The sequence below is a fragment of the Cyprinodon tularosa genome, unplaced genomic scaffold, assembly GCF_016077235.1.
Source record: "Cyprinodon tularosa strain WSP-4 unplaced genomic scaffold, ASM1607723v1 ctg347, whole genome shotgun sequence".
Taxonomy (NCBI): domain Eukaryota; kingdom Metazoa; phylum Chordata; class Actinopteri; order Cyprinodontiformes; family Cyprinodontidae; genus Cyprinodon; species Cyprinodon tularosa.
In genome coordinates, this window is record NW_024039060.1 from 692,138 (window position 1) to 716,597 (window position 24,460).

A 24,460-nucleotide genomic window follows, 5' to 3' on the forward strand; every position below is an offset into this window, starting at 1 on the left:
ATTTGCTGCTAAAATAGTTTTGATTGATTTATTTTTTGGATCTCTTGGTTTTCTTTTTCGTAATGTTTTAGCTTTGGTTCATGTTCACTGTTTTCAGAAGAGCTTTTAACAGCAGGCAGCTGCTGAAAGTGATGCTAGACTAACCCCCAAAACAACCCGCCGACATCTGGTGACCTACAAGGCTGAACGGACTAAAACACACCCAAATGACAGGATTTTATTCTATCAGGACCGTGCAAGCTGCCGTCGGGAGATGCAGAATCTTGCTTGAAACTCATCAAATAAAAGAGGTAAGACTTTAGAGAGTGTGGTTTTATAATGAAATCAGAACTTTCTATAAAAAATAACAGTTCAAATTTTATTTTTTCTAAAAGTAACAAGAGATCTCTCAATGAAATGACACCACAGACGCACTCGAAGCAGCTTTGGAAGTTAAGTTTAGCCTGTAGTCCACAACTTCAGTGCGTGAAGGGGAAAGGAAAGTGTGTGTCTGTGTCAGTACACATAGAATCGTGTCCTGGGGGGTAAAGTATCTGCCTCTCTGTGCGTGTCTGTGTGTGTGTGAGAGAGAGAGTTTGAAACACCTGCTGCGTTACTGCAGGAAGCACCTGTCAGCGGTCGTCTCTTCAACGCCGGCTCTGTAGACATGAGGGTTTGATCCTAAAAACACTCCAAACACACACTTACACAGACACTAACAGACAACTTAAGCCGTCTGCAGGCAGCCACTTTGCTGCGGTTCTGTTCTCACTAAACCCGTAACACTTCTTCTGTTATCTGAAGCACTGTGGATGGGAGCAAGTCTCTTGTTTTTTTAATAGTCTATTAATTAAAAAGGCTATTGTAATCTGGAACCAGTGGCAAGAGGAGTGTGAGTTTAGCATTTTATGTTTACAGCCTCACCAGGGCACGTTTTTATGAGAGGTGAGTCCTGCTGCACTGAACCTGGAGCCAAAGTTCAACAAGACTTCTTACAGACCTCCACACATCCATGTTTCTCTTTATTCTACTGCCTTCTTTATTAAACCCACAGCCAGACATTGTGCGGCTGATCCGGACAGCGATTCCTCAAACGCTCCAGATTCTTATCATGTGCCCTGGAGCTGAGATGCTCAGTACGTTTCACAAGCACGGCTTCCAGAACTCACACATGTAGAGGCTTCTGTTAACCTGAGAGGCTGAGGGTCAATCCCTGTGATCTGCAGCCTGCATGCCTTCCATACACACACGCCGCCGACACGGCAACCCGACTCCCAGGCCAGATTAGGACTAATCAAGCATAGCATGGCTCTGGGCATCAACAACATGGATATTCCGCAGTACGCCATTATAAGCACACCTGCATTCTTTCAACATATTATGAAATATATAGATTCCCAATGAGTTGTAATTTTAACACTTGAAAATTACGTACTTTTCAAAGGGTGAGAATTTGGAGAGGGTTCAGTCGCAGACAGGACCTTAGGAGAAACATTATGAAGGGTAAAGAGAAACAGGCAGAAAAAGTGGGAGGTAACAGGCAAAAATATCGATGTGATAAATGATTTTGAAAGGGAAACAACAGAAGAATCCATCAGGGAACAATGAGAACAAATTAGAAAATGGCGTTAAATGGAGGTTAGTAAACTGTGACATAATGCGAGTTGGGTGGGGAAAAGGGTAGAGTGCATGAAGACTAAGGGAGGGAGAGAAATTAACCAGAATAGCGGTTAACTGGGATACACTGTTTCTAAGGAGAAATCTAATTAAAATGTAAAAGAAATAAAATCTGTTTTACCAATCACAGAAAATAAGATATCTTTTTTATGTTGTGTAGTTGGATGTGTGTATATATATATAAAACTGTAGCTGGAGCGTGTAACAAAAGTAATTTCCCTCTGGGACTATTAAAGTATTTCTGATTCTGATTCTGAAAAGGATCGGACAAGACTAATATTAATATTAGTAAAACAAAAAAAAGTTCAAGTGGAAAAAAAAAAAGAATTTGAAATTATGACTTTTACAAATGTATGTATTTTTGTATGGTTAATCTTGATCAAGTAGACTGGTAATATATCTTTAGTTTTAGCTGTAATATTTCTACTCTTATGGGGTTTTTTTTTTAATGTAAATCAGAATTTCTTCAAACTATTTTACATTTAGACTCATCAAAAATATGAAATAAAATATCCAACACTGAAAATGTTGATAACTATGGTCAGTTTTAAATTCAGGAGTTTTAAATGCCTTGGTTGATATCTAACAAAACCCAGTTTTAAGAAATAACAGCAGTTAAATCTAAAACTGATCTCAGACTCATGTCAAAAAATGATGTCAAAATTAAACAAAGTTGCCCTTTAAACTTCACTATTCATCTTTAGTTTTTTCCCACATACTAACTCCAATATGACGGCTCTTTAAATTTTATCTATCTATACCCAAGAGAAGAAAGAAATCATGAGAAGAATCAGGAAGCCTTTTGTTTGGAAATTCTGATTTTCTTTTTACATTAATCATCTAAAAAGATCCATCCATCCATCCATCCATCCATCCATCCATCCATCCATCCATCCATCCATCCATCCATCCATCCATCCATCCATCCATCCATCCATCCATCCATCCATCCATCCATCCATCCATCCATCCATCGCCAGGTTTTGCTAATGCTTAACATCTATCTGACATTTCCAGAAGGATAGAGGAGCTCTCCATGTGGCTCCTTACTGCCTCTTCTTCATTAAAAGCTTGACTGATGTCTTTTCTTTTTTGGATTTTGAATCTGAGAATGTCACCCTGAGAAATTTGTCATTGAGCTATAAAATCCCTGAGTCTCATCTGACTTCCACCAACTATTCCTATTGGTGCAGAATCCTTTTGCATTGTTTATATCTTTTAGACCTGTCAAATTTTAAAAAACAATTACCGGTATTTATATACCGTAATATATATTTTTCAGTAAAACCAATACTTTTATTCTGCACCCCTGTAGACATTCTGTGAATGTGTTATTATCATTAAAAATGCGAATGCAGCAGTAGCCTTATAGCCACATAGAGAGATTCAGCAACTATATTAATTTGTTACTAATGAGATCCCTCTTGATTCATAAATTTGACTTTCATAATTTAAAAATTTTTTCTCAAATTTACATGCTCACCGTTCAGCTGAGATCACAACTAAAGAATTGGGCCCACTTTAAAGACCTGACAGAACTGGATCCTCAACAAAGCATAAATGTCATGGTAAAAAAAAAAAAAAGAAAGAGTTTAGACAACGGTTCAATATATATATTTTTTTTTATCTAAAAAGAGAGTTAAATCATTTAACCTTGGAATGTGTAAGATCCACGTTCCAACTCTTTTCTGTTTCCTAGACTGACTTCCAGTTTAAACAATTGGCCGAAATGGATTTTATGGATATTTCTTTTAAACTGCAGCTGTAGTTCCTCTTTAGCAGAGACAACATATAACTTTAAAAGATATGCAAAATTTACGAAAACTCTGTCAACATCTGTACAAATTTTACTCTTCCTTATCTTTTTCTTTGTTCATCAATTTTTCATTATCTAAAAAAGAATTAAGTACACTTTATAACAATTTCACCATTTATGTTCTTATTTTTAGACTATTTTACATCTGTTATTTTATAGTTAAAATTAAATGCTATAAATCAATGGGATTAAATAAAAAAAATTTTTTCTCATAATTTTTGTTTTAAAAGGATAGTAATAATAATTGATATCCAAAAAATATAACTGACGTTAAATAAGGTGTAATAATAGTGAAATGCTCTAGAATTTTATACTTGATAAGAAAAAAAATCTTATTGTACAAAAACAATTGATAAATAATTTAGTGTCATTTTGGTTTTATATTCATGTTTTCTTTGTAGTATGTTTATATTTTAGTGTCTGTAACTCTGTGTTGGGTTTTACCGTCCTCTCAACATAAATGTCATAAAAAACACAAATTCTGAAATATTTTTAAATCAGTTCTTACTGCAAAAGAGGAAATTGCAACTTCTACAGAAATAAGAGACTGTAATTAAGATTTGAATCATTTATTCTCTCAAACGAGGCGAATAAAACTATCATCTATGGATTTTTATGGGGTATTTATCATTTTTATAAGAGTTAAAATCTGGTCGAGCATGACTATAACCTAGACTGTTAGATTCAAATGATTCCCACTGCTCCCAGGTGTCAAACTGTCCCACTGCCACACACCCTCCAGTCTGTTAGTGCTCTGGGAGCCTGACTCTGAGTCCAGGATTAGCCATCAAAAGGCTGATGGAAGGAGAGGTGGTGGTGGTGGTGGGGTTTGGCTAAAAGGAAACACTAACCCGGCCTTCCCAGGTGGTGCGGCTGGAAAGAAAGTCCCATCTGTGGCACGGACGGGTCAAACGCAGGCCGTTCATGTGTGTGTGCATGTGCTCCTGACTTTTATGGGGCATACACTGCATGGTGAACTCCGTCTAGTTGGATCTGAACCCCGACCGATTGGATTTCAGGCTCAGAGAAGTGATCTGTGACCTTTTTACAACATGTGCTCCCCTGATTTTTCCTCAACTGCATTTTAACCGTTAGAACATTTAGCACCAAGTTCATCCGGAAAGGTCTGGATATATAGAGTAAAAAATGCCTTTTTTCTCCCCCTACAGCTTTTAAGTTTAGATTTTTATAGATAATCTAAGCAGATCACACATTTCCTTTTAAACTGGTACAGGCATTAGATTAAAACCTTATTTATGTAAAAAAAAATGTATGTTGTAAATAGTGTTATAAATGAGCTCCTTATATTTTGATGTCCAGTTTATTATGGAGTTAAAATTCTAAAACTAACATAAAAATTTATTATTAGGCTATTATTTAAAAAAAAAAAAATAGGCGGTTAATTGCCTTAACCTAGTGGAGCTTGGAATTCTGAGGTTGTGAGTTCGAAACCTGCTCCCACAGACTGCCACTCCAGGTCTCTGAGCAAGACCCTTAACCCCACGATGGCATCCCACTGCTCCCCAAGGGGATGGGTTAAATGCAGAGGTACATTTCTCTAATGTGAGATCAGTTAAGTTAAATTATTATTGTTATTATTAAAAATACAAAGTAATAAAACTATTTCTTATAAAATATGTAATAAAACGAGTTCATATTAATATAAGTAATAATTTGATAATTTACATATTTGAGCCATGCGCAGCATGTTGGATATGGAGGTTATTAGTTTTCTTTCCATCCACGAAAGATTTTCTGCAGTGACTCAGTCCTTCCTCGCCTGCTGACCACCCAGTCTAAATTTTCCCCATTAGGTGTGAATGAATGTGTGACCTGCTGCATCAGTGTTGACCTCCCCTGTCTGTTCATCACCCTTCAGCCACCGGCATTGAAAGAGGTGAATCCCTGCAGCCGAAGGGGATTAAACATACGAAGAAAATCAATGAGTTCCGCCTGAAAACAACATTTAACCAGAGTCAGGTTTTACTTTCAGGTGTTTAAATTCACAACATCCATTCAGTGTAATGAATGTGACACACTGTGTTGCACATAAGCACTTAAAATGATAACCATGAAATTGGTCTTTGAATGTTGCAAAAAAAGGACCAAAAAAACCCAACATTCATATTTTTTTAAAACAATAAATTAAGTTTATTATTTTACATTTGCAGCTCAGATGTCTCCCCTCCTGCTATACAGGTGCTGGTCATAAAATTAGAATATCATGAAAAAGTAGATTGATTTCAGTAATTCAATTTAAAAAGTGAAACTTGTATATTATATTCATACATTACATACAAACTCATATATTTCAGATGTTTATTTTGTTTAATTTTGATGATTACAAATGACAACAAATGAAAATCTCAAATTCATCATATCAGAAAATTAGAATATTGTGAAAAGGTTCAAAATTGATGGCCCCTGGTGCCACACTCTAATCAGCTAATTAACTCAAACCACCTGCAAAAGCCTTTAAATGGTCTTTCAGTCTAGTTCTATAGGCTACACAATCATGGGGAAGACTGCTGACTTGACAGTTGTCCAAAAGACGACCATCGACACCTTGCACAAGGAGGGCAAGACACAAAAGGTCATCGCTAAAGAGGCTGGCTGTTCACAGAGCTCAGTGTCCAAGCACATTAATAGAGAGGCGAAGGGAAGGAAAAGATGTGGTCGAAAAAAGTGTACAAGCAAGAGAGATAACCGCACCCTGGAGAGGATTGTGAAACAAAACCCATTCAAAAATGTGGGGGAGATTCACAAAGAGTGGACTGCAGCTGGAGTGAGTGCTTCAAGAACCACCACACACAGACGTATGAAAGACATGGGTTTCTGCTGTCGCATTCCTTGTGTCAAGCCACTCTTGAACCACAGACAGCGTCAGAAGCGTCTTGCCTGGGCTAAAGAGAAACAGGACTGGACTGCTGGTGAGTGGTCCAAAGTCATGTTCTCTGATGAAAGTAAATTTTGCATTTCCTTTGGAAATCAAGGTCCCAGAGTCTGGAGGAAAAGAAGAGAGGCACTTCATCCACGTTGCTTGAAGTCCAGTGTAAAGTTTCCACAGTCAGTGATGGTTTGGGGTGCCATGTCATCTGCTGGTGTTGGTCCATTGTGTTTTCTGAGGTCCAGGGTCAACGCAGCCACATACCAGGAAGTTTTAGAGCACTTCATGCTTCCTGCAGCTGACCAACTTTTTGGAGATGCAGATTTCATTTTCCAACAGGACTTGGCACCTGCACACAGTGCCAAAGCTACCAGTACCTGGTTGAAGGACCATGGTATCCCTGTTCTTAATTGGCCAGCAAACTCTCCTGACCTTAACCCCATAGAAAATCTATGGGGTATTGTGAAGAAGAAGATGCAATACACCAGACCCAACAATTCAGAAGAGCTAAAAGCCACTATTAGAGCAACCTGGGCTATCATAACACCTGAGCAGTGCCACAGACTGATCGACTCCATGCCACGCCGCATTGCTGCAGTAATACAGGCCAAAGGAGGCCCAACTAAATACTGAGTGCTGTACATGCTCATACTTTTCATGTTCATACTTTTCAGTTGGCCAACATTTCTATAAATCCTTTGTTTTTATTGGTCTTCAGTAATATTCTAATTTTCTGATATGATGAATTTGAGATTTTCATTTGTTGTCATTTGTAATCATCAAAATTAAACAAAATAAACATCTGAAATATATGAGTTTGTATGTAATGTATGAATATAATATACAAGTTTCACTTTTTAACTGGAATTACTGAAATCAATCTACTTTTTCATGATATTCTAATTTTATGACCAGCACCTGTATGAACCACTTTCAGGCCACCAGATGGATGGCTGTCTCACATGTGGGTGTTCTCTTCCTCAGTATCTGAGCTGTATGGCAGAGAAGTCTGGGGTTCAGGGAGACTGTCGCTCTGCAGATAGGAGAAAACCACCTGGACCTGAATGTAAACACAGAGGAAGAATCAGTTTGAAAAAGGAAAAGAAGTTATGGAAGTCTTGGTTTCTACTGTTCTAGTCGGGAAGCTGATCTAACTTTACTTTTCTTTTTATAAGCCATGGCTCATTGGATCGTTTAATCCCTGCTCAGCCCCTGATCTGTAACGTATTATATACGCTTAGGGGGATGTGCCATCTGTAATCTTTTTATTCTCACTTACTTTTGTTCAGTTTGCATGTTCTGTCAGTAGAAAGAATACCTCCTGTCTATATTTCCTGTGTGACTATCTGCCACTTGCATGTAAATAAACATTGCTGCAAACTTGTGTTACATGTGCTATTCTTGTGCAGAAGGGTTTTTTGATATCTCAAACTGTATCCTGTCAAGGAAAAAGTGGGAAATATGTTTTTTTCCCCCCTTTCTTCCCCAATGTGGCTCCTATCTTTCCACAGAGATAAAGGCAGCGCTATAGTTAACCGCCTGGGACCTGGGGAGCCAGGTAACAGGTGGGAACCAGGCAAGCCATAAGAATGCTCCATTCTGCCAAATGGCAGCGTTCTGTGGCACGCATAGCCTCACTCAATCCGTTCCCCCCTCTCAGGACCCCCACTGGAATGTATGTGACGTATTGTGATCAACGGTTGTACTGAAACTGAAATTTCGTTTGCAATGTAAATTGTAGTTAATGATAAAGAAGTTTTGATTGATTGATAATTTAATATTACTCTTTTTTAGTCTGGACCTTTCCTAAGGTGGTAGAAGATCACCCCTTTCCTTTAAGGTTTTATGCTATAACTTTAATGTCATCAGATTTGCCTATAGAATACTAATAGCTGTCTCATACAAATAAAAAGTTAAACAATCATACATTGTGATTTATGGATTTTTATGTCTCTCGCAGCGGATATGCTTATATGGTATATAAAATGATTGGTAAAATATGCATTGTCAAACTTCATAAATGTAGTAAATGAATGAGTATGTTGCACTTTAATCAGCAGTTTATTCTGCTCTCGTACTTGGAGCAGCAGGACGCTGCCCGTCAACCTCTCCCTGTTGAGGTTTGAAACTCAGTCTATGAGGTAAACAGTGAGAAAACAGAGCCCTGATTGGATAACGTGCCAAAAAACATCCCTTCCAGTGAGGTTAAACCTCTTAGAGGGTCTATAGAGCAGGGGTGGGGTCTTAAAGCTGGTTGCTTGATGCTGATTGGCCAACATACTTAAGGATTTTTGACTGACAGTGGTCAGACAGTGAGGAGGTTTTCCTCATGAGTCCAGAGGGGAAAGTGATCATTCAGTCATCTTGAGCTGAAATCTTGCCATGGTTTTTTGGAGTTTATCATTTCATAGCGCTTCACAGCAGCTATTTCCACCTGTTGTAGTGATGTGTTATATGTATTTCAACATTTGTTAATGCAATACGGATACGCAATACGTTAATGCATTTAATTAACATCAAGGTCCCCCCCACTTTCAACAATGTTGTGCCTTAAATTAACATAAACAGCATGAAGAATTACCTTACATAATGTAACATTGATTTATACTCAATTATCTGTTGTTTTTTGTTTTCTTGTTACTAAAATGTAGGGTTTAATTTATTTTTAGCTCCACCAAGATGGTTATGTTTTCATCTTTGTTTGTCTTACTGAATCTTTCCAAAATAACTAAGAAGGTTATAGACCAATTTTGCAGAAAAATTCAGAGTATTGTGATTTGCAAAAAAAAAAAATAATAATTTTGGTGATGATCCAGAAAACCATCTGGATCCGGGTAACTTTGAAAGATTCAGTGAATACAGGTAATAACTTAAGGTGGAAGTCACAGTATGAGGGGGGAATTGTGCTCCTTGGTAGTGGTCTGAGCTTTCCAAGTGCTTTTCCAGTTCATACCTGTATCACCACCTCCTGAGAGATGTCCACTGTGACGCCATTGTGCTCCAATCCTGCCACCGGGGGGCGCAAGAGGCTGGGACCAAAAACTGTTGCCAAGTTTAGCAGAGTCATCTTGTTAATATGTTTTCTCTCTGCAACTCTGGAAAAAAAAAAAAACATTGACTAAAAAAAATGAAACAATTCAGAGGTTTTATCTACAGTTTATTATTTAAAGGTTATCTTGATTTTGAAAATCATTTGTAAATTCTGACTGGTTCTGGAAATAGCATGCAGTGAGTGCAGTTAATAAGTCAAACTGTAACTTTATGTTTTCAGAATAACCAACTTTGAGATAAACACCTTCGGAGATGATGCAGCAGGTAGAGGAAAGTGTTACGGTTGACATCAGGAGTGGACTGCAGCAGGGACAGCATGGAGACGAGGCGTGAGTCCATGTCCTGTATTTCTGGAGGGAGAGTCAGATGATGATTAGAGTAAATGCTCAGGACTCATGAAGGTAAATAATATTCATATGCATTAAACTATTCATTCTATTTGAAATTACTGGGTTTCTCACATAAAGATCACAAATTAAAGTCAAATAAAATCCAACTAAAAGTATAGCTGATTATATTTTTTTGTGGGTGGATCATCAAAATAAGTGGTGCTCCTAATTGTCAATCATTCTGTTGATATGTTTATGTAAGGCCGTCCTACGTGCTTGTCTCCATTTTCACTTACCGTTGTTGAGTCTGACATAGTGAGAAAAATAGCAAATCTTCTTTTGGAAAGGAATCTTATATGAATGATGCAAACTTTTAAACAGAGCGTGCATGAGGAGAAATGGGCTCATGCACGCTCTCCACGCGTTTAATAGTCGTTCCCTCTCAGGAGTGAGTACAAGTAGAGAGGGCAGGTCTTTTCAAAAATGCATGAAAATCCTCCCCTATACCTTTTAGTAGCCTTTGTTTCTTTAGGTGTTATTCCTTTATTTTATTTTTTTTCTTAGCCTCTCTTAAAATTGTGAAGGACAAGCAAATATGTAATTTCAATAGAGCAGGATAGTAAAAAATAACGTCTAATCTTACTTTAGTCATTTTTTTAATTTGAAAAATGGCTGAAAGGTGTTAAACAACTGGAACAAACAAGCCTGGAGGAGGATAGATGTTATCACAGCAACCTGCAGCACTCTGCCAGCTGCAGCAAAGAGTGGCATCTTGTGGTCATCAAACCACAATAAAAGCCTTTTTTATAGCTTCTAACCAGGGGGTTGCATGAATATTATTGCACATCTAGAGAAGCGTTGGGAATGTTGAGGTCTTACCCAGTGTGTTTGCCAGACTGTGAAACAGCTCAGAGGGGATGAGAGGCTCCGGCAGCTCTCTGAAGTAGAGTTTTAGGACACCAGAGACGGTGTTCACCTCGGAGCTTCTCATTCTTGTGACTGCTTCCCTCAGATCTGAGCAGACAGACACAGATGATTGTGGTTATTAGCGTCAGTATTACCTCTGTAGTTTTTGGCTGCACGCTTCCTTTCACTGACTTTCTCATAGTGGTGGTCTTTTAAAGACAAACAGCTAGAAGTCATGCTGTGGCTCATTTTTTTTTTTTTTTTGACTGAGGTGTTTTTGTTGTTTTTCTTACTGCTGTTGAACGCAGCTTTAAGTGAGATGATGTCTGTGGCGGTGCCTGATATCCTGTAGATTCCCACCTCGTCCATGCCTCTCCTCTCCACCTCCTCCACGCAGCATCTCACCACATGAGGAACAAACACTCCTTCCTGTCTGAGGATGGGAACGAAAATAGTTGTTGGTGGTTGGGGCGACAGCATTAGTCAAGCTGACATGGGGAGGGCTTTCATTTCTCTGCTCATCGGCCCCTGCTTCACACCACACTTCTGCTTCGCCCACCTTACCGCACAAAACAACCGCTTCTGTTTTAAAAGAACTGGTCATGCAAAACTGCACTGAAAGGAAGTAAAACTTCTGCCTGGCTGTGTGTTTCCTGGACGGGGCCGCCTTTTACAGCTGCTTTTTGTATCTCTGCTTCTGTCTCCTTGAACCCCAGTCGGCCTCAGCAGATGGCCGCTCACACTGAGCCTGGTTCTGCTGGAGGGTTCTTCCTGTTAAAAGGGAGTTTTTCCTCTCCACTGTCGCTACAAGCATGCTTAGTGTGAGTGATTGTATTTGAGTCAATGAGTCAATGCAATCAACTGGTTTTCCTTAGATAGAAAACTTTGTATCAATTTGATTGTATGATCTGGTTGAACTGTAAAGTGCCTTGAGATGACATGTGTTGTGAATTTGGCGCTATATAAATAAACTGAATGGAACTGAAATTGAAAACTTCTGATCGGCCAAACAGACACTTACTGAGCCACCGTCTGGATGGGGACACAGAAGATGGGTGGTTGTTGAATGGGAGAGCCTGGTGGTTCCAGCTGGTGTGGACAGTACTTCAGGGAGAGGGTCACCTCCAACTGACCCAGCTGCACGGTCTGCCTCCTCCAACGACTACTCAGGCTTTTAGACTCCAACTTAACAAAAAGAGATTAAAAAAAATCAAAGATTTTTAAACAAGAAGAGCTTAAAACTTGCTTGCATGTTATTCATTCATCCTCATTTAAGAATTAAGGGGATCATGGTGAATATTTACACCCATCAAGATGATATTTCCTAATGTGTCTCCTGAATATCTCTCTCTTCATGAAACATTAGAACAAAAACTGCTTTTTTCACATAGAAATACATTTTTTTAAACTGCAGCAGCTGAGCAGCATCATCTCACAAAGAAAAACATTTTTTAGTTTGATCTCATTTATGTGATGAGATAAACAGAACCTCAGCTGCTAACGCTGCTTTGTTTTTTTCCCCTTTCTTCTTTCACGCTGCGTGGTCCCTCTAAGTCTGTAATGTTAAACATGTCCTGTTTGTTACATATAAAATCTTCTCGATGTTTTTAAAAGAACAGGATTTTTGGAGTCAGGTTTATTTGATATATTGGATTACAGAGCACAACAAACAGCTTGCAATAGAGAATAAAAGCGAGTCTCCTAAATATATCTCTCTCTTTATAGAACATTGTAACAAAAACTGCATTTTTCACATAGAAATCTTTTTTTTTAACTGCAGCAGCTGAGTAGCATCATCTCACAAAGAAAAGGCATATTAGTTTGATCTCATTTATTGATTAGATAAATAGACCCCATGTCAATAAATAAGTCATTGCTGCCACACTGGTTCCTGAGAAATAGAGCTGAAATATTCCTCTGTTTTCAATTTTTTAAGGGTTGACAGTCTGTCTAGAGCAGGGGTCTGCAAGTGCATCTATGGACCCTCTACAATGGGTCTAAACATGATAAATAACCAAGCATTGGTTTTAAGTACAGTAAAATAACAAATGCACGTTTTAGAAGCTTTGCATTTTTTTATGTATCACAGAATTGATTTCCATAACAGAAGCATATTAAAAAGGACCAATAAAAAGTTTCAATTTTTTTCCATCCTTAGTTTAAAAGCATTGTGTTTGGTTTTTACATCATTTTCCACAGACAAACATCCAGAAAATTTGTGTTTCTTCTTGATACCAAATTTATTCTAAAACCTAGAATAAAGTTTTAGATCTTTCCAGTTCTATGAACTAGAAACACATGTCATACAGCAGAGAAAAAATAGATATCTTTTAATTTAAAATGTTGTCTGACATGCAGATATGTGATTTATAGATCTTATCAACTTTTTTTTTTTTTTTTTTTTTTGCATCTATGGCAAACTGGCTCTTTAATTTTGAAGGTTGCAGACCCCTGCTCTAGTATCTTATAATTAGTGCTCAATTACTTCCTCATGAGGTTAAAAATACCTGCTGCTTTCTATGCATATATTATAGATTAATATATTTAGAATAGTATGTATAACTAAACTGTTTGCATGACAGCAAAAGAAAAGAGAAACAGCTTCACTATCACCCTTAGTGCTTTGCACTTTCTAACACCCGCCCTGCTATAAGTCACAGCTTGTAAACACGTCTCAGCTGCTAACACTGCTTCGGGTTTTTTTTTTTTTTTGGGAGCTTTCTTTTTTCACGCTGCATGAGCCTTTTAACTCTGTAATGTTAAACACGCCTTGTTTGTTACTAGTAAAACGCTAAATGCTTTTGAAAGAACATGACTTTTAGAGTCCGGTTAATTTGATATATTGGATTACCAAGCAAAACAGACAGCTTATAATAGAGAATAATCTTTAATCATCCAGTTTTAAAACAAATATATTTTGGTTTAAGTATTTCTAACTGTTTAGATTACGTTTTAATAGAAAACACTATAGTTTAGGGTCCAGTTTTTCAGTTGAAACTGTTAGAAGCACAAATTAAAAAAAAGTTAGATATAAATTTGTAGCTTAACATGAGCCATTAGGAAAATTACAGAGCCTTGCAAAACTATCCAAACCGTTTAATCTTGCCTCACGTCTTCATGTTGAAACCACATTCTGTCACATCTCCTATACAGCTATTTTATAGTGATGGGTCAACATAATGTAGTCTATTAACTATTTTTCTTAGAAATAAAAATATGTGGCTTGTATTGTTTCTTTTATAGCTAGCCCTAGACCGTATTATTGTTCTCCCATGAAGGTGGTATATTCTAGGTGAAAAGCCCCAGAACGTTTAGTATGTATTCTTTTTACCATATTTCCGTCTTTCAGCATGTTTACTATGCCCTCTGAATTAATCTCTGAGTATGACTTTTTAAACTCTGATCCGTTTTTTTTTTCCCTTTTCACACTGAAAGCATATAGAGAGGCTCCGATTATGCAGGGTGAGCAGTTCTGTGCAGATAGTTTTAACTGCTGTCTTTGAGCCAAAAAAAAGAACAATTTCCCACATTTTACTTGGACAGATTATGAAAAGTTCTTAAAATAAATAAGTATTTAAAAAAAAAAAACAGCGCAGCTATAACACAAAGCCCCTTGATGAGTCTGTGCAGCATATCTAGTGCATGAATTCACATCTAGATAGAGGATTTTTATTGGCCGATATTGAAACATAATGGAAACTACATCTAAGGGAAAGTTAAACACAGCAATAAAGGCAGTGAGGCAGTTTATATGCTGACTGAGGCAGTGAAGTGATTCTCAGAGAGAGATCTGTGAAGTTTGTAAAAGTTGTTTTTTTTTCTTTTTCTTTTTTTTTTAATAAGGTCAGAGAGATACGCCGCCCTTACCTGCTTTGTCTGTCCCTCCTTACTTTGTTTTTTGTGAGGCTCAAAGAGGATCTCTATTTTACTATATCCGTTTTCTGTCCTCCTGAACTCCTATCGTTAGTAAAGTATTATCTTTTATTGTTTCATTGATTGTTTTTGCACGAGTCTATCCTGCTTGCTATATATGTGAAGTGCGACTCCAAAACTGATGTTTTCCTGCCATTGATAGATTTTATTTTGTATATTTTCCCCAAAGCGGATGGCTTTTGCTATGTAACCGCCTCTCTCTTCCTGTCAGACCCATGAAATTAAAGCTGAATAGCTGCATAGTCCGACTGAAATAGACCTGGGCTCTATCTCAGTCAGAGCTATGCAAGCCCCCTGATCACACCATGTCTGGTGTGATCATCCCAATTGATTTCGATCAGCGCTAATCGACCTCATCCGACACGATTTTCTGTTGAATTGGATGCAAAATTGGATTTGGTGTGTTCACACTTTTAATAGACCCAAACCGTTTTTGGCTGTTCCCCCAATTCCTCCATATCTGGCTCAAATCATTCCATTACCCTATGAAGCCTTTAGGATCTGCAGAAACCTGTTCATAGTTATTGTATTTCCATTAGATGTTCTGAAAAGAGATTATTCCACCTGAGCATCCATAGGATCGATAGAGCTCCTCCAGAGGCTGCATCTCTAATTCATTAACTCCATACACTGTACGTAGGTGGATGGTTCAATGACCAGATGTTGGATTGAACAGAGCTTCAGGGGGTGTGCAAAGCTCATTGGTAAACTAACACCGCTTCTCGATTCTCAGCTGTGTTCCTTAGTTTGTGTGAAAATGTTTATTGGTTCTCTAATTTGAATTTGACCTGCTTTGTTTTGGTCTGTCACATAAAAGCATGCTGAAACTTCTAGTTGAGATTTTAAAATTGCAGGGGGTGTGAATACTTTTTACAAAGCACCAGAACTGTCCTCGGCTGGGACAGCTTGGGTGTGTGCGATTTTCTTGTTGTACCTTTAGAGTAGATTTCCCCAAGACTGTGCCATCCTGTCCATTAGACTGACTCACACAGAGCACCATCATCTTCTGTGCACCATCCACCTGGAAGGACAGCTCCTGTTTGAAATTAAAAAGAAAGCCCACAGTTTTAGGCTCCAAAGTCATGACTATCTGCTGGATTTCTATCTGCTGATGTCCACTGAGTCTGTAGAAAGAGGAGAGGAACCCTCGGTCTGAGCCATTTTACTCTATGACTGTATATGTTTCGGGTTTAGGCGTGACCTGTACACATACCTGGTCCCAGTGTGGGTTGAGGCTGCAGACAGAGGAATGTGTCTGGGCTTGTTGATCATAAAACTCGTTACCATCGACCTCAACGCACACATAAACACCTGGAGGAGAAAACAGTCTTAACCAACCTTTCCTTTATCTGTTATACAAGTTTGTCACACTTTCTTCTTTAATAATCTCTAATATGATATAATATTTAATAGGATAATTGTTTAATCATCTCTTTATGATACACAGTTTTTACATAAATATACTATCGACATGAATGTTGTTTAAATTTAGGGTTTAGATTTATTCAAATGAGCCATTCTCAACTAATGTTATAAATTACAGTGAGAAAAAAATGGTTGCACAAATTTAATAATTAAATGATTACTTTAATCCACATGGGATCAAAATGCATTCATAACAACCTAAAAAAACAAACGAGGGGGGCAAAAATCATGCAAATACGTACATGAATTCACAACAAATACCAAAACGTCCCGCAAACACAAAAACAGGACTAACACATAAACTCATAAAACGCCTATAAAAAAAAGGATGCTGCAAAGGATTAATGCTTCAATCACAGGAAATAGAGAGCAAAACACAAAACCTGTTACAAAAATGTAAATGATGCAAAACAGAATAAAATGCAAAGGACAAATGCTGCAAGTTGACAAAAGCTGCAGACTATGTTCACACAACAGAAGAGCTCCAGGTCATGAGGAGAAGATGATTATCAACTCATACGGGAACGGACCCTGAGTAAAAGCATAAATTAAGAAATATTTCTTCTCTCTTCCCTTCAAGTCTTCTCTGAACCTGTACCCCATTTAGGTTTTTAAAACAAATTCAGTCCTTAGACATTAATGCCTAGTAATTTGTCTGGTATTATATGTGTGGATGATCCTCTCCTTCCAGCGGTCTGATGCACTTCAGTTATGCAGAGCTGTAAGTTGTTCTTAGCTTGTAGAATGCTTGCAGCTTTTTTCTTTTGCTTTTTTTTCAGGTCTTTGCATCGTTCATGTATTTTTTGTGTTTGCAGGGCATTTCCATTTTGTTGCTCTTTTTTTGTAACTGCAGCTTTTTAGCTTTGCAGCATTTTTCCTTCGCATTTGTTTTTTCTGTGCTAGTCTCTTTTAGTGTTTGCAAGAATTGGCTGTGAGTTCGTTTGCATGCCGTTTGTATTTCTTGGCCATCGTACAAGCTAAACCTCTCTGAATAAAGGTTATTGTAGTCAATAGACATAAAAAAGATTGAACCATTTGGTTCAAATCTAATACTGTAACTCTGTAATCACTGCCAAAAATGGCAATGGCAGCATATTGCTGTGGGGCTGCTTTACTGTCTGCTAGATATGAGCCAGATGGGGGAACTTGAACCTCCAACATGGCCATGTTTTCAAACATACATCATTGCTGGACCTATTCCAAACACAAAACCCATCCAAATATTTGGTGCTGTGCTGAAAAACAGGATTCAGTCCCATGAAAATTAAGAATTAATTAATTCAAGGACTTACAGCAAGTCTATGGATGAGAAAAAAATGCCCGGATGTCATTAATGTCTACCAAAAGTATGTAATCCCTCTACAAGGGAAAGTTTATTTATTGATTTAAAAGTTATATTTTTGTGTCATAATATATGATTTTCTGGTAAGAAAATTCCCAATCAAATGAGATTTGAGCAGCCAATTACTGTTTCAGCTATTTCACAGAAGGACAGAAAGCAAATAACATGAAATAAATCCCTAAAATACAGAAATTAATTTATTCAAAGCCATGATAAATGAGTGTAAAGCTGCGTATTTGTATTCTTTCTGTAGACATTTGAAAGCATTTTTTATAAAGATACATACAAGCCGGTTCCTGCAGACCGGAAGCAGAATGGATCGCCACACTAACTGTCCCACATAACGAATTTTCATCTTCTGCTGGTGAGTGTCAGAGAAGAAAAAGAGCATGAAATGTTTTTGGGTTGCATGAAAAGATAAAAGCTATGACAATATTTTAATTATGTTTCAGGAAATGTTTCTTTGATAGAAGGAAGAAAAAGGCTTATGGTGGGAGGAGGTGAGTGTACCTGCAATAGAGCTGTGAAGATGGGGCTGCTGGGTCATTCTCAGTTTCACACACGCACTGGTGAGAGTAAGTAAGTCTGGAGGGACGGTTTCAATGTCTAAACAAACAAAAACAGGAGAGAAGAGGGATACACTTATGATTCATCAACTCTGTGGTTCCCCTTCTGCTGATTTTAAGTCCTTCCTCCTTGTTTTGTATAGCTTTTTAAAATCTTTATTACTAATGCAAGAAGTCTTTACTTAAATTTAGCATTTGCATGAGGTAAAGACAATTTAAAGACATCATATTAGACAGGCTTCTGTTAAAACAATATAATATAGAGTCTCAGTGACTGATATTTAAAGTGACTGAAACCCTCATTAACCTCATTAAGAACGTTATATTTTCTGTGTAAATTCTCAGCCATGTGGGTCATGGCAACCGCAAAACAAGTTAGAATTAGAGGGGAAAAAAAACATGCTATGATGTAAACAATTCATATATCTCACTATCTTTACCCTGCAGGGTCACCACTCCAACCTGCAACCCTGAATGACTCCATTCTGACCCTAGGTGGATGTTTTCTGAAGGAATCTAAGGTTGCACCACAGGGTTTTATCGCACAGGTTTTTATCGGGTTTATGTTAAGATCCATCAATCTTATCATCCTATTAAATATGATGCACTGTTTTCTCCTTTCACAGGAAATGTTTCCCCAAAGCATGATGCTGCCATCCCCATGTTTCATCGTGGGGAGCAGTGTGTTTGCAGTGAATTGCAGCCAAAGTTGAAATGCATACATAGACTTTTGCACATGAAAAAATTTGAGGAATTGGTTTTAACAAGACCAGATCACCTTTTCATAATAAAAATGTTGTGTAAACTGTAAACACGAATTCATGTGAACACAGTCGCAGTTACTACAGTGTCCCATTAATTATTTCTTTGATAACTGATTACAGTGGAGTTCTCTTATCAGATTAAGAGACATCAAAATGTGCTCTTTTCAGATTCATATTTATATGATGTCTTGCATAACTTTCCTTCCACATCACACTACTTTGTTGTGGCTTATTACTTCATTCATTCAAATAACTTTGAAGTTTGTGGTTGTACAATGAAACGAAATGCAAGGTGTTCCAAGGGTTATAAATACTATTATGGTAAATTTATTAGATAAAGATTTATTCTTTAACATTTTTCTGATCTAGTTGATCAGAAACTTTAATGTCAGAGTGATTGTTGTAGGGACTGGTGTGACATCATGCATACATGGAGAAGCAGCATTTAGATCCTATGCTCCACTTATCTGGAACAAACTTCCAGAAAACTGTAAAAGTGCGGAAAGCCTGAGTTCCTTTAAATCAAGACTCGGCTATTCTAGTTAAACAGTTCAACTGAACAATTGCTAGTTCTACTCTTTTATTTTCTTTAGTCCAACTATTTTTAATGTTCTTTTTTGTTTCTGCATTTTTTATTTTATTTTATTTTTCCTACTTGCTTTGATTCTGTTTTATTTTTCTATATTTTAATCATGCAAAGCACTTTGCATTGTCTTTGTACTGAATTGTGCTATACAAATAAATTTGCCTTGCCTTGCCTTGATTACAATATGACCATGCTTTGTCCTCTATAGCGTAACACAGCTGTGAACTCACTTTCTGTGGTGAGTTTGTGGATGTTTTCTCTCCATTCTTCAAGTTCATACAGAGAGGAGAAGAATAAAGTGTGACTCTGTGGTGACAGACAAAGTGGATTTTATAAATTAGTTTTTTCATGAATTAAGGACAGCAAATGTGCTGAAAAAGTTAAAAAATTTGTTTTCTTGTTTATACTTTTCCACTGGGGCTATGCAGGTCCAGTCTGTAAACTGGGGAGTGTGTGAGAAGTAGCAGCTCCATCTGTTCCAGTTTCTTCCTGCTGGGAGCCGTCCAAGTCAGGCCCCTGCTCCCTTTCTATACAAGGAAAGATGTGGATGTTTAATCATTTGTTCTATTTAAAAAAAATAATAAACAACTTATTCTATCAGTTTTTAAAACACGGACCACGTTTTGCTGTAGCTGCTGCCGTAAGAGGAACATCTTGGTTCTTAAACTATGCAGACGAACCGTCGTATCAGAAGGTCTTTCATGATCTGTGACCCAACGGAGTTTGAGTCCAGCCAGAGGCAGATACCAGCTGAACCGGTACTGGTCCTGCTTCCTGGAACACAAATGTTTCTACAGTCGAATCTAAGGTTTTAATATTCATCACTTTCCTGTGGCTCTTACAGCGGCTTGATAACCACATGCTCACCCTCTGGCTGCATGTTTGAATCTGGTGCACAGTAGGAGGTCGGTGTAGAGGAAGAGGTGGCGAAGGCTGCGGACACCTTCACTCACATCCACCACAAAGCCGTCACGCATCAACTGTCTTCTCTGGTGGAACAGACAGAGACACATTGAAATCTGATGAGCTTTTTCTTTCTTACAGCCGGCCTGCTTTCAAATCTACCGCCTGTTCATCTGAGCACAACCTATGAAAGTGAGGACTCACCATGCCATGGGTGAGCGTGACCTCACGTTTACTCTGTGAACTCTCATTGACACCAGACAGGAAGCTTTGGGACAGTCTGAGAGCTTCCTGTAAAGCTGCAAAATCTTTGTGCTCGACCGGTGTCGTCTTCAGGAGATCCTGTAAGACCGCAGAGATGTTTCTCAAGTCAAAAACATAGAAGATGACAACAGTCATTTCAGTTCACTAAGTGAAAATGTTCCAAAACAGTCTGGGATCGACACCAAGACTGTATTTTCTTTGAAAAAAGTGTGTCCCAATATGTGTACACAGAATCAAGAGGCTGTAGTTTACATTACAGGCCCATTGATGCCGCTGTTACAATGCTAGAAAAATACACAAAACAAAAAACCCTGGGCTTGGCCAGACAGCTTCTGGAAGGTAAACATAATATAGTGGGGAAGAGGCACATGCAAGTTAAAGAGGTAGATTGAGCTAAGTTGTCATTGTAAAAAAAAAAAAAAAACAATTGCGAAAGATGCATGAAAACCACATTCTCTAATTTTTCCACTCCAGCACCTGGATTAAAAAAATTGTAATTTTTGCTCTTCCCAAAACGTCCTTACTTTGTCAGTTTAGTCCTACTTTTGTCTGTGCTCCTCCTCCTTTGCTACTTTTTGAAACTTCTTTCTTGAGCCTATCTCCCTTGCTTTTACTTTTCTACTTTTTTCCCCTAGTTCCTTCTCTCCTTACTGTTGTTCTCCTACACTTCTTCCCCTCTCCTTTTTCTTCTATCCTTTCCTCCAAATTCTGTCCTTAAATTTAATTTCTCCATTCCTTCCTTCATGTTCCAGTTTCTTCTTTTTCACATTCTCTAAACTTAATTCTTCCCACTATAGAGATATCTAACATTATTTCAAATTTCAAAAAGAACAAAGCTCTAGAAAGTTAGGTTCAAGAAAGTAGTTTACATAAAACATGTATGAAAGAAGGAGTGCAGTTTTCTCACACGCAGCACTAGTGTGGTTTTGGTTACTCTATCCAAAGGCTTATAGAGCAGAGCTGCAATCAGAAAAAAAAAAACATATATTAGACACTTCCAAGCTTGCATCAATAGAAAATAGAAATGTGTTCTTCATACCTTCTAAAGTGTATGTTGTTCGAGCTTTGTCAGCACCGTTAATGTACATACTCTAGGAAAAAACCAACATGTAAAGTGACACAACAAGAATTTACATAAATATTGATCGCTGGAGTTACAGGACTTGTAGGACCTCTGCAAGAGTGCGGAAGCGAGGATCTGAGGTTGTGCACTTCCTAACTACTTCAACGGCTTTCTCATAGTTTTCAATGAACCCTCCGTACAGCCCAAGATGGTTTACCTGGGAACGACATCAGGTAGTTAGAACCTTGACATGTCACCCAAAAGTAATACAGCATGTCATTCATAGTAGAAATTTGATAAGTTTATTATGATCTATTATCATATATTATTATATATCACAGATATTTTCATACAGGAGAAAAACACACAAAATCGTAGTTCACCAAAAACCCTCAATGGGCTCAAAAAGTGGTCTTTAACCCTTAATCAAAACACATATATCCTATGTAGATACATAGTTACCGTATACAACAGCTTTCTAAAGAGATGCCACATGGTAAAAAGCAGTCATTCATAAGGAGACGTTTTGGTGAAGCAACTGCATCCAAGCCTTACATCACAGAATGCAATGCACAGCATTGGAAGCGATAGTGTAAAGCAGTTCACAACTGGACTCCAGAGCAGTGGAGACACGTTCTCTGAAGTGACAAAATAACCTTTCACCAGCAGGAAATCGGATGGACAAATCTGGGTTAAGAGGTTGCCAGTTATGTATTTGTTTTTCAGGAGCTTGCTTTTGCCCCACCACTCCTAATGCTTCAGTATATCAAGAAAGATTGGACAATCCCAGGCTCACAACTTTGTTGGAACAGTTTGGAGCCGCCTTCCCTTCCTCTTCCAACATGACTGTCCACCAGTGCACAAAGCAAGGCCCATAAAACCATGAATGGCAGAGTGTGGTGTGGATGAACCTGACTGACCTGTACAGTGTCCTGACCTCAGCCAGATAGAACACCTCTGGGATGAATTAGAACTGAGACTAAGAGCCAGGCCTTTACATCCAGCATCAGTTTGTGACCTCACAATTCACTTTTGGAAGAATGGTCAAAAAATCCCATAAACAAACTCCCAAACCTTGTAGCCATCCAGAGTAGCTGAAGCTGTTTTAGCTGCAAATGGTGAACCAATGTCATATTGAAGCTATTTTGACCAGAAATCGGATGTCACTTAAGTTCTTATGACATGCTTGTTGCCTCAGGAGTCCCACAAGCCAGCTAGGCTCAACAGGACTCCTTCAGTTTGACGGTACGCCTTACTGTAGGTGGCACAGCAGACCTTACGGCCACAGCTACAGGCAACCGCATCAGCAATGGAGGCAGAGAACATGGTACACTCAAACTTCATGTCACCAGCCTTAAATAAAGAAAATTATGTGTGGGCTGCTCAGTGGTGCAGTGGGTAGCACTGCTACCTTGCAGCAAGAAGGTTGCTGAATCAATTCCCAGCCTGGGGTCTTTCTACATGGAGTTTGTATGTTCTCCCTGTGCATGCGTGGGTTCTCTCCGGGTACTCTGGCTTCCTCCCACAGTTCAAGAAAACATGACTGTTAGGTTGATAGGCTTCTCTAAATTCTCCTTAGGTGTGCTTAAATGGTTGTTCGCCATGTTTGTCTCTGTGTTGTCCTGAAATAGCCTGGCGACCCATCCATGGTGTACCCCGCCTCTCGCCCATTGACAGCTGGAGATAGGCACCAGCATCCCTCGTGACCCCAGCAGGAATAAAGCTTGATGGGAAAAAAAAAATGGAATGTTTAAGCACCTGCCAGGAAGCTGTTTTTCCAGCTTTTGGCAGAAGATTTTCTTAGCTGAACTAACCTTCCCAGTTAATTTTGTTTATGGTCTGTATATATTGCGAAGGGGCCCCACTTTGGTTCTACTCAGCTTCAGATGCAAAAGGAATCATGGTTTATTGTTGTAGAACGTGTTATGGATCCAAAATTGATAGAGCCCATAGTTCCTTGCAAGCTTTCCAGTCAATATACATTTTTCCCCATAAAAAAAACAAAACATCAACTGATTGGAGAGATGAAACACGGCGGCAGCATCACACTGTGGGAATGATTCTCTTGATACATTTGGAGTGAAGGTGGGAGGAGCTAAATAGATGAGCTTGTAAAAAATTTACCTAAATTTAAAGCCAGAGCTACAATTAAAAAAAGAAATTAGATGAAAGGAGAGTTAAGGATTGATATGTCTGACCATAAAAACTAGGAATCTGTGGCAAGAATAAGAAAATAAAATATATGTAAAATGTTTCTATTTAAAAAAAAAATCTGAGTTCTTTAAGAATTTGGATAATCTCAGTCTTCCTGTGCGCCTAACCCACCTCCTATCCACATCAAGGACACCACAAAACACAAGTATGTTACGTATTCATGCATTTCTTTGAATGGAAACACACAAGGGTTGTGTTCAAAAACAAATGACCCAATGATGAGCTGCAGGCACAGACCGATATCTGTATTACATCAGAAGAAAACTTACCATTTTCAGAAACAGGTCGCCCACCTCCAGCTCAGGGTTTCTGCACATCACCGTTTCCTCCGATGAGCTTATCTCCGCGTGGCTGTAAGCGCTTAGACGGGCCTTCAGGCCTGAGTAAAAGGTGTGGTGAGCATCTCTCAGCTCTGGCACCTGGTAGAAAACAGTCTGCACTTGCTGACCAGACAGCACTGGCTGAGATGTCCCTGCTGAGGCCCGCAGAGCCTTCATGGGCTGCAGAGAGAGGTAATGCAAAAAGAGCCAGAACACCTGAGTAAATTCAAATGGTAGTGTCATAAAGGGTTAACTGCTGGTGAAAATAGCATGCTGGTGTAAAAGTGATAAAAAAAAAAATAGGTATGGTGGATCATCAGCGGCTAAACGTGTGAACAGTTGTTTAAAGATCACATACATCTGCACAGCTCACTTCTTTGCCAAAGCGGTAAACTGCATTTGTGAGAGTTTGAATAATGTTGCATGTTTACAATG

General features: G+C 38.4%; 1 protein-coding gene and 1 long non-coding RNA gene across 4 annotated transcripts in view; one reads left to right on the forward strand and one right to left on the reverse strand.

Moving 5' to 3' along the window:
* On the forward strand, nucleotides 1-17,921 carry LOC119789778. The gene is made up of 3 exons (XR_005281633.1): nucleotides 1-290; nucleotides 17,599-17,709; nucleotides 17,798-17,921. It is a non-coding gene; the product is annotated as an uncharacterized LOC119789778 (long non-coding RNA).
* The window catches only part of si:dkey-33c9.6 (breakpoint cluster region protein), a 24,473-nt gene continuing 5,612 nt past the window's right edge, over nucleotides 5,600-24,460 (reverse strand). For 2 of the 3 annotated variants that reach the window (XM_038294859.1, XM_038294858.1), the window contains exons 4-23: nucleotides 23,975-24,205; nucleotides 21,601-21,708; nucleotides 21,468-21,519; nucleotides 21,336-21,388; nucleotides 20,369-20,506; nucleotides 20,129-20,250; nucleotides 19,879-20,035; nucleotides 19,669-19,788; nucleotides 19,492-19,567; nucleotides 17,856-17,951; nucleotides 17,632-17,706; nucleotides 15,792-15,889; nucleotides 15,513-15,614; nucleotides 11,667-11,830; nucleotides 10,939-11,078; nucleotides 10,619-10,753; nucleotides 9,655-9,760; nucleotides 9,313-9,454; nucleotides 7,278-7,419; nucleotides 5,600-5,663 (exon numbers count right to left, since the gene is read on the reverse strand). In XM_038294859.1, coding sequence (XP_038150787.1) covers nucleotides 7,318-7,419; nucleotides 9,313-9,454; nucleotides 9,655-9,760; nucleotides 10,619-10,753; nucleotides 10,939-11,078; nucleotides 11,667-11,830; nucleotides 15,513-15,614; nucleotides 15,792-15,889; nucleotides 17,632-17,706; nucleotides 17,856-17,951; nucleotides 19,492-19,567; nucleotides 19,669-19,788; nucleotides 19,879-20,035; nucleotides 20,129-20,250; nucleotides 20,369-20,506; nucleotides 21,336-21,388; nucleotides 21,468-21,519; nucleotides 21,601-21,708; nucleotides 23,975-24,205 — 2,217 coding nt within the window. In that variant the 3' untranslated portion in view covers nucleotides 5,600-5,663; nucleotides 7,278-7,317. The remainder of the gene's footprint in view (nucleotides 5,664-7,277; nucleotides 7,420-9,312; nucleotides 9,455-9,654; nucleotides 9,761-10,618; nucleotides 10,754-10,938; nucleotides 11,079-11,666; nucleotides 11,831-15,512; nucleotides 15,615-15,791; nucleotides 15,890-17,631; nucleotides 17,707-17,855; nucleotides 17,952-19,491; nucleotides 19,568-19,668; nucleotides 19,789-19,878; nucleotides 20,036-20,128; nucleotides 20,251-20,368; nucleotides 20,507-21,335; nucleotides 21,389-21,467; nucleotides 21,520-21,600; nucleotides 21,709-23,974; nucleotides 24,206-24,460) is intronic. The other variant, XM_038294860.1, reaches the window with a different exon arrangement.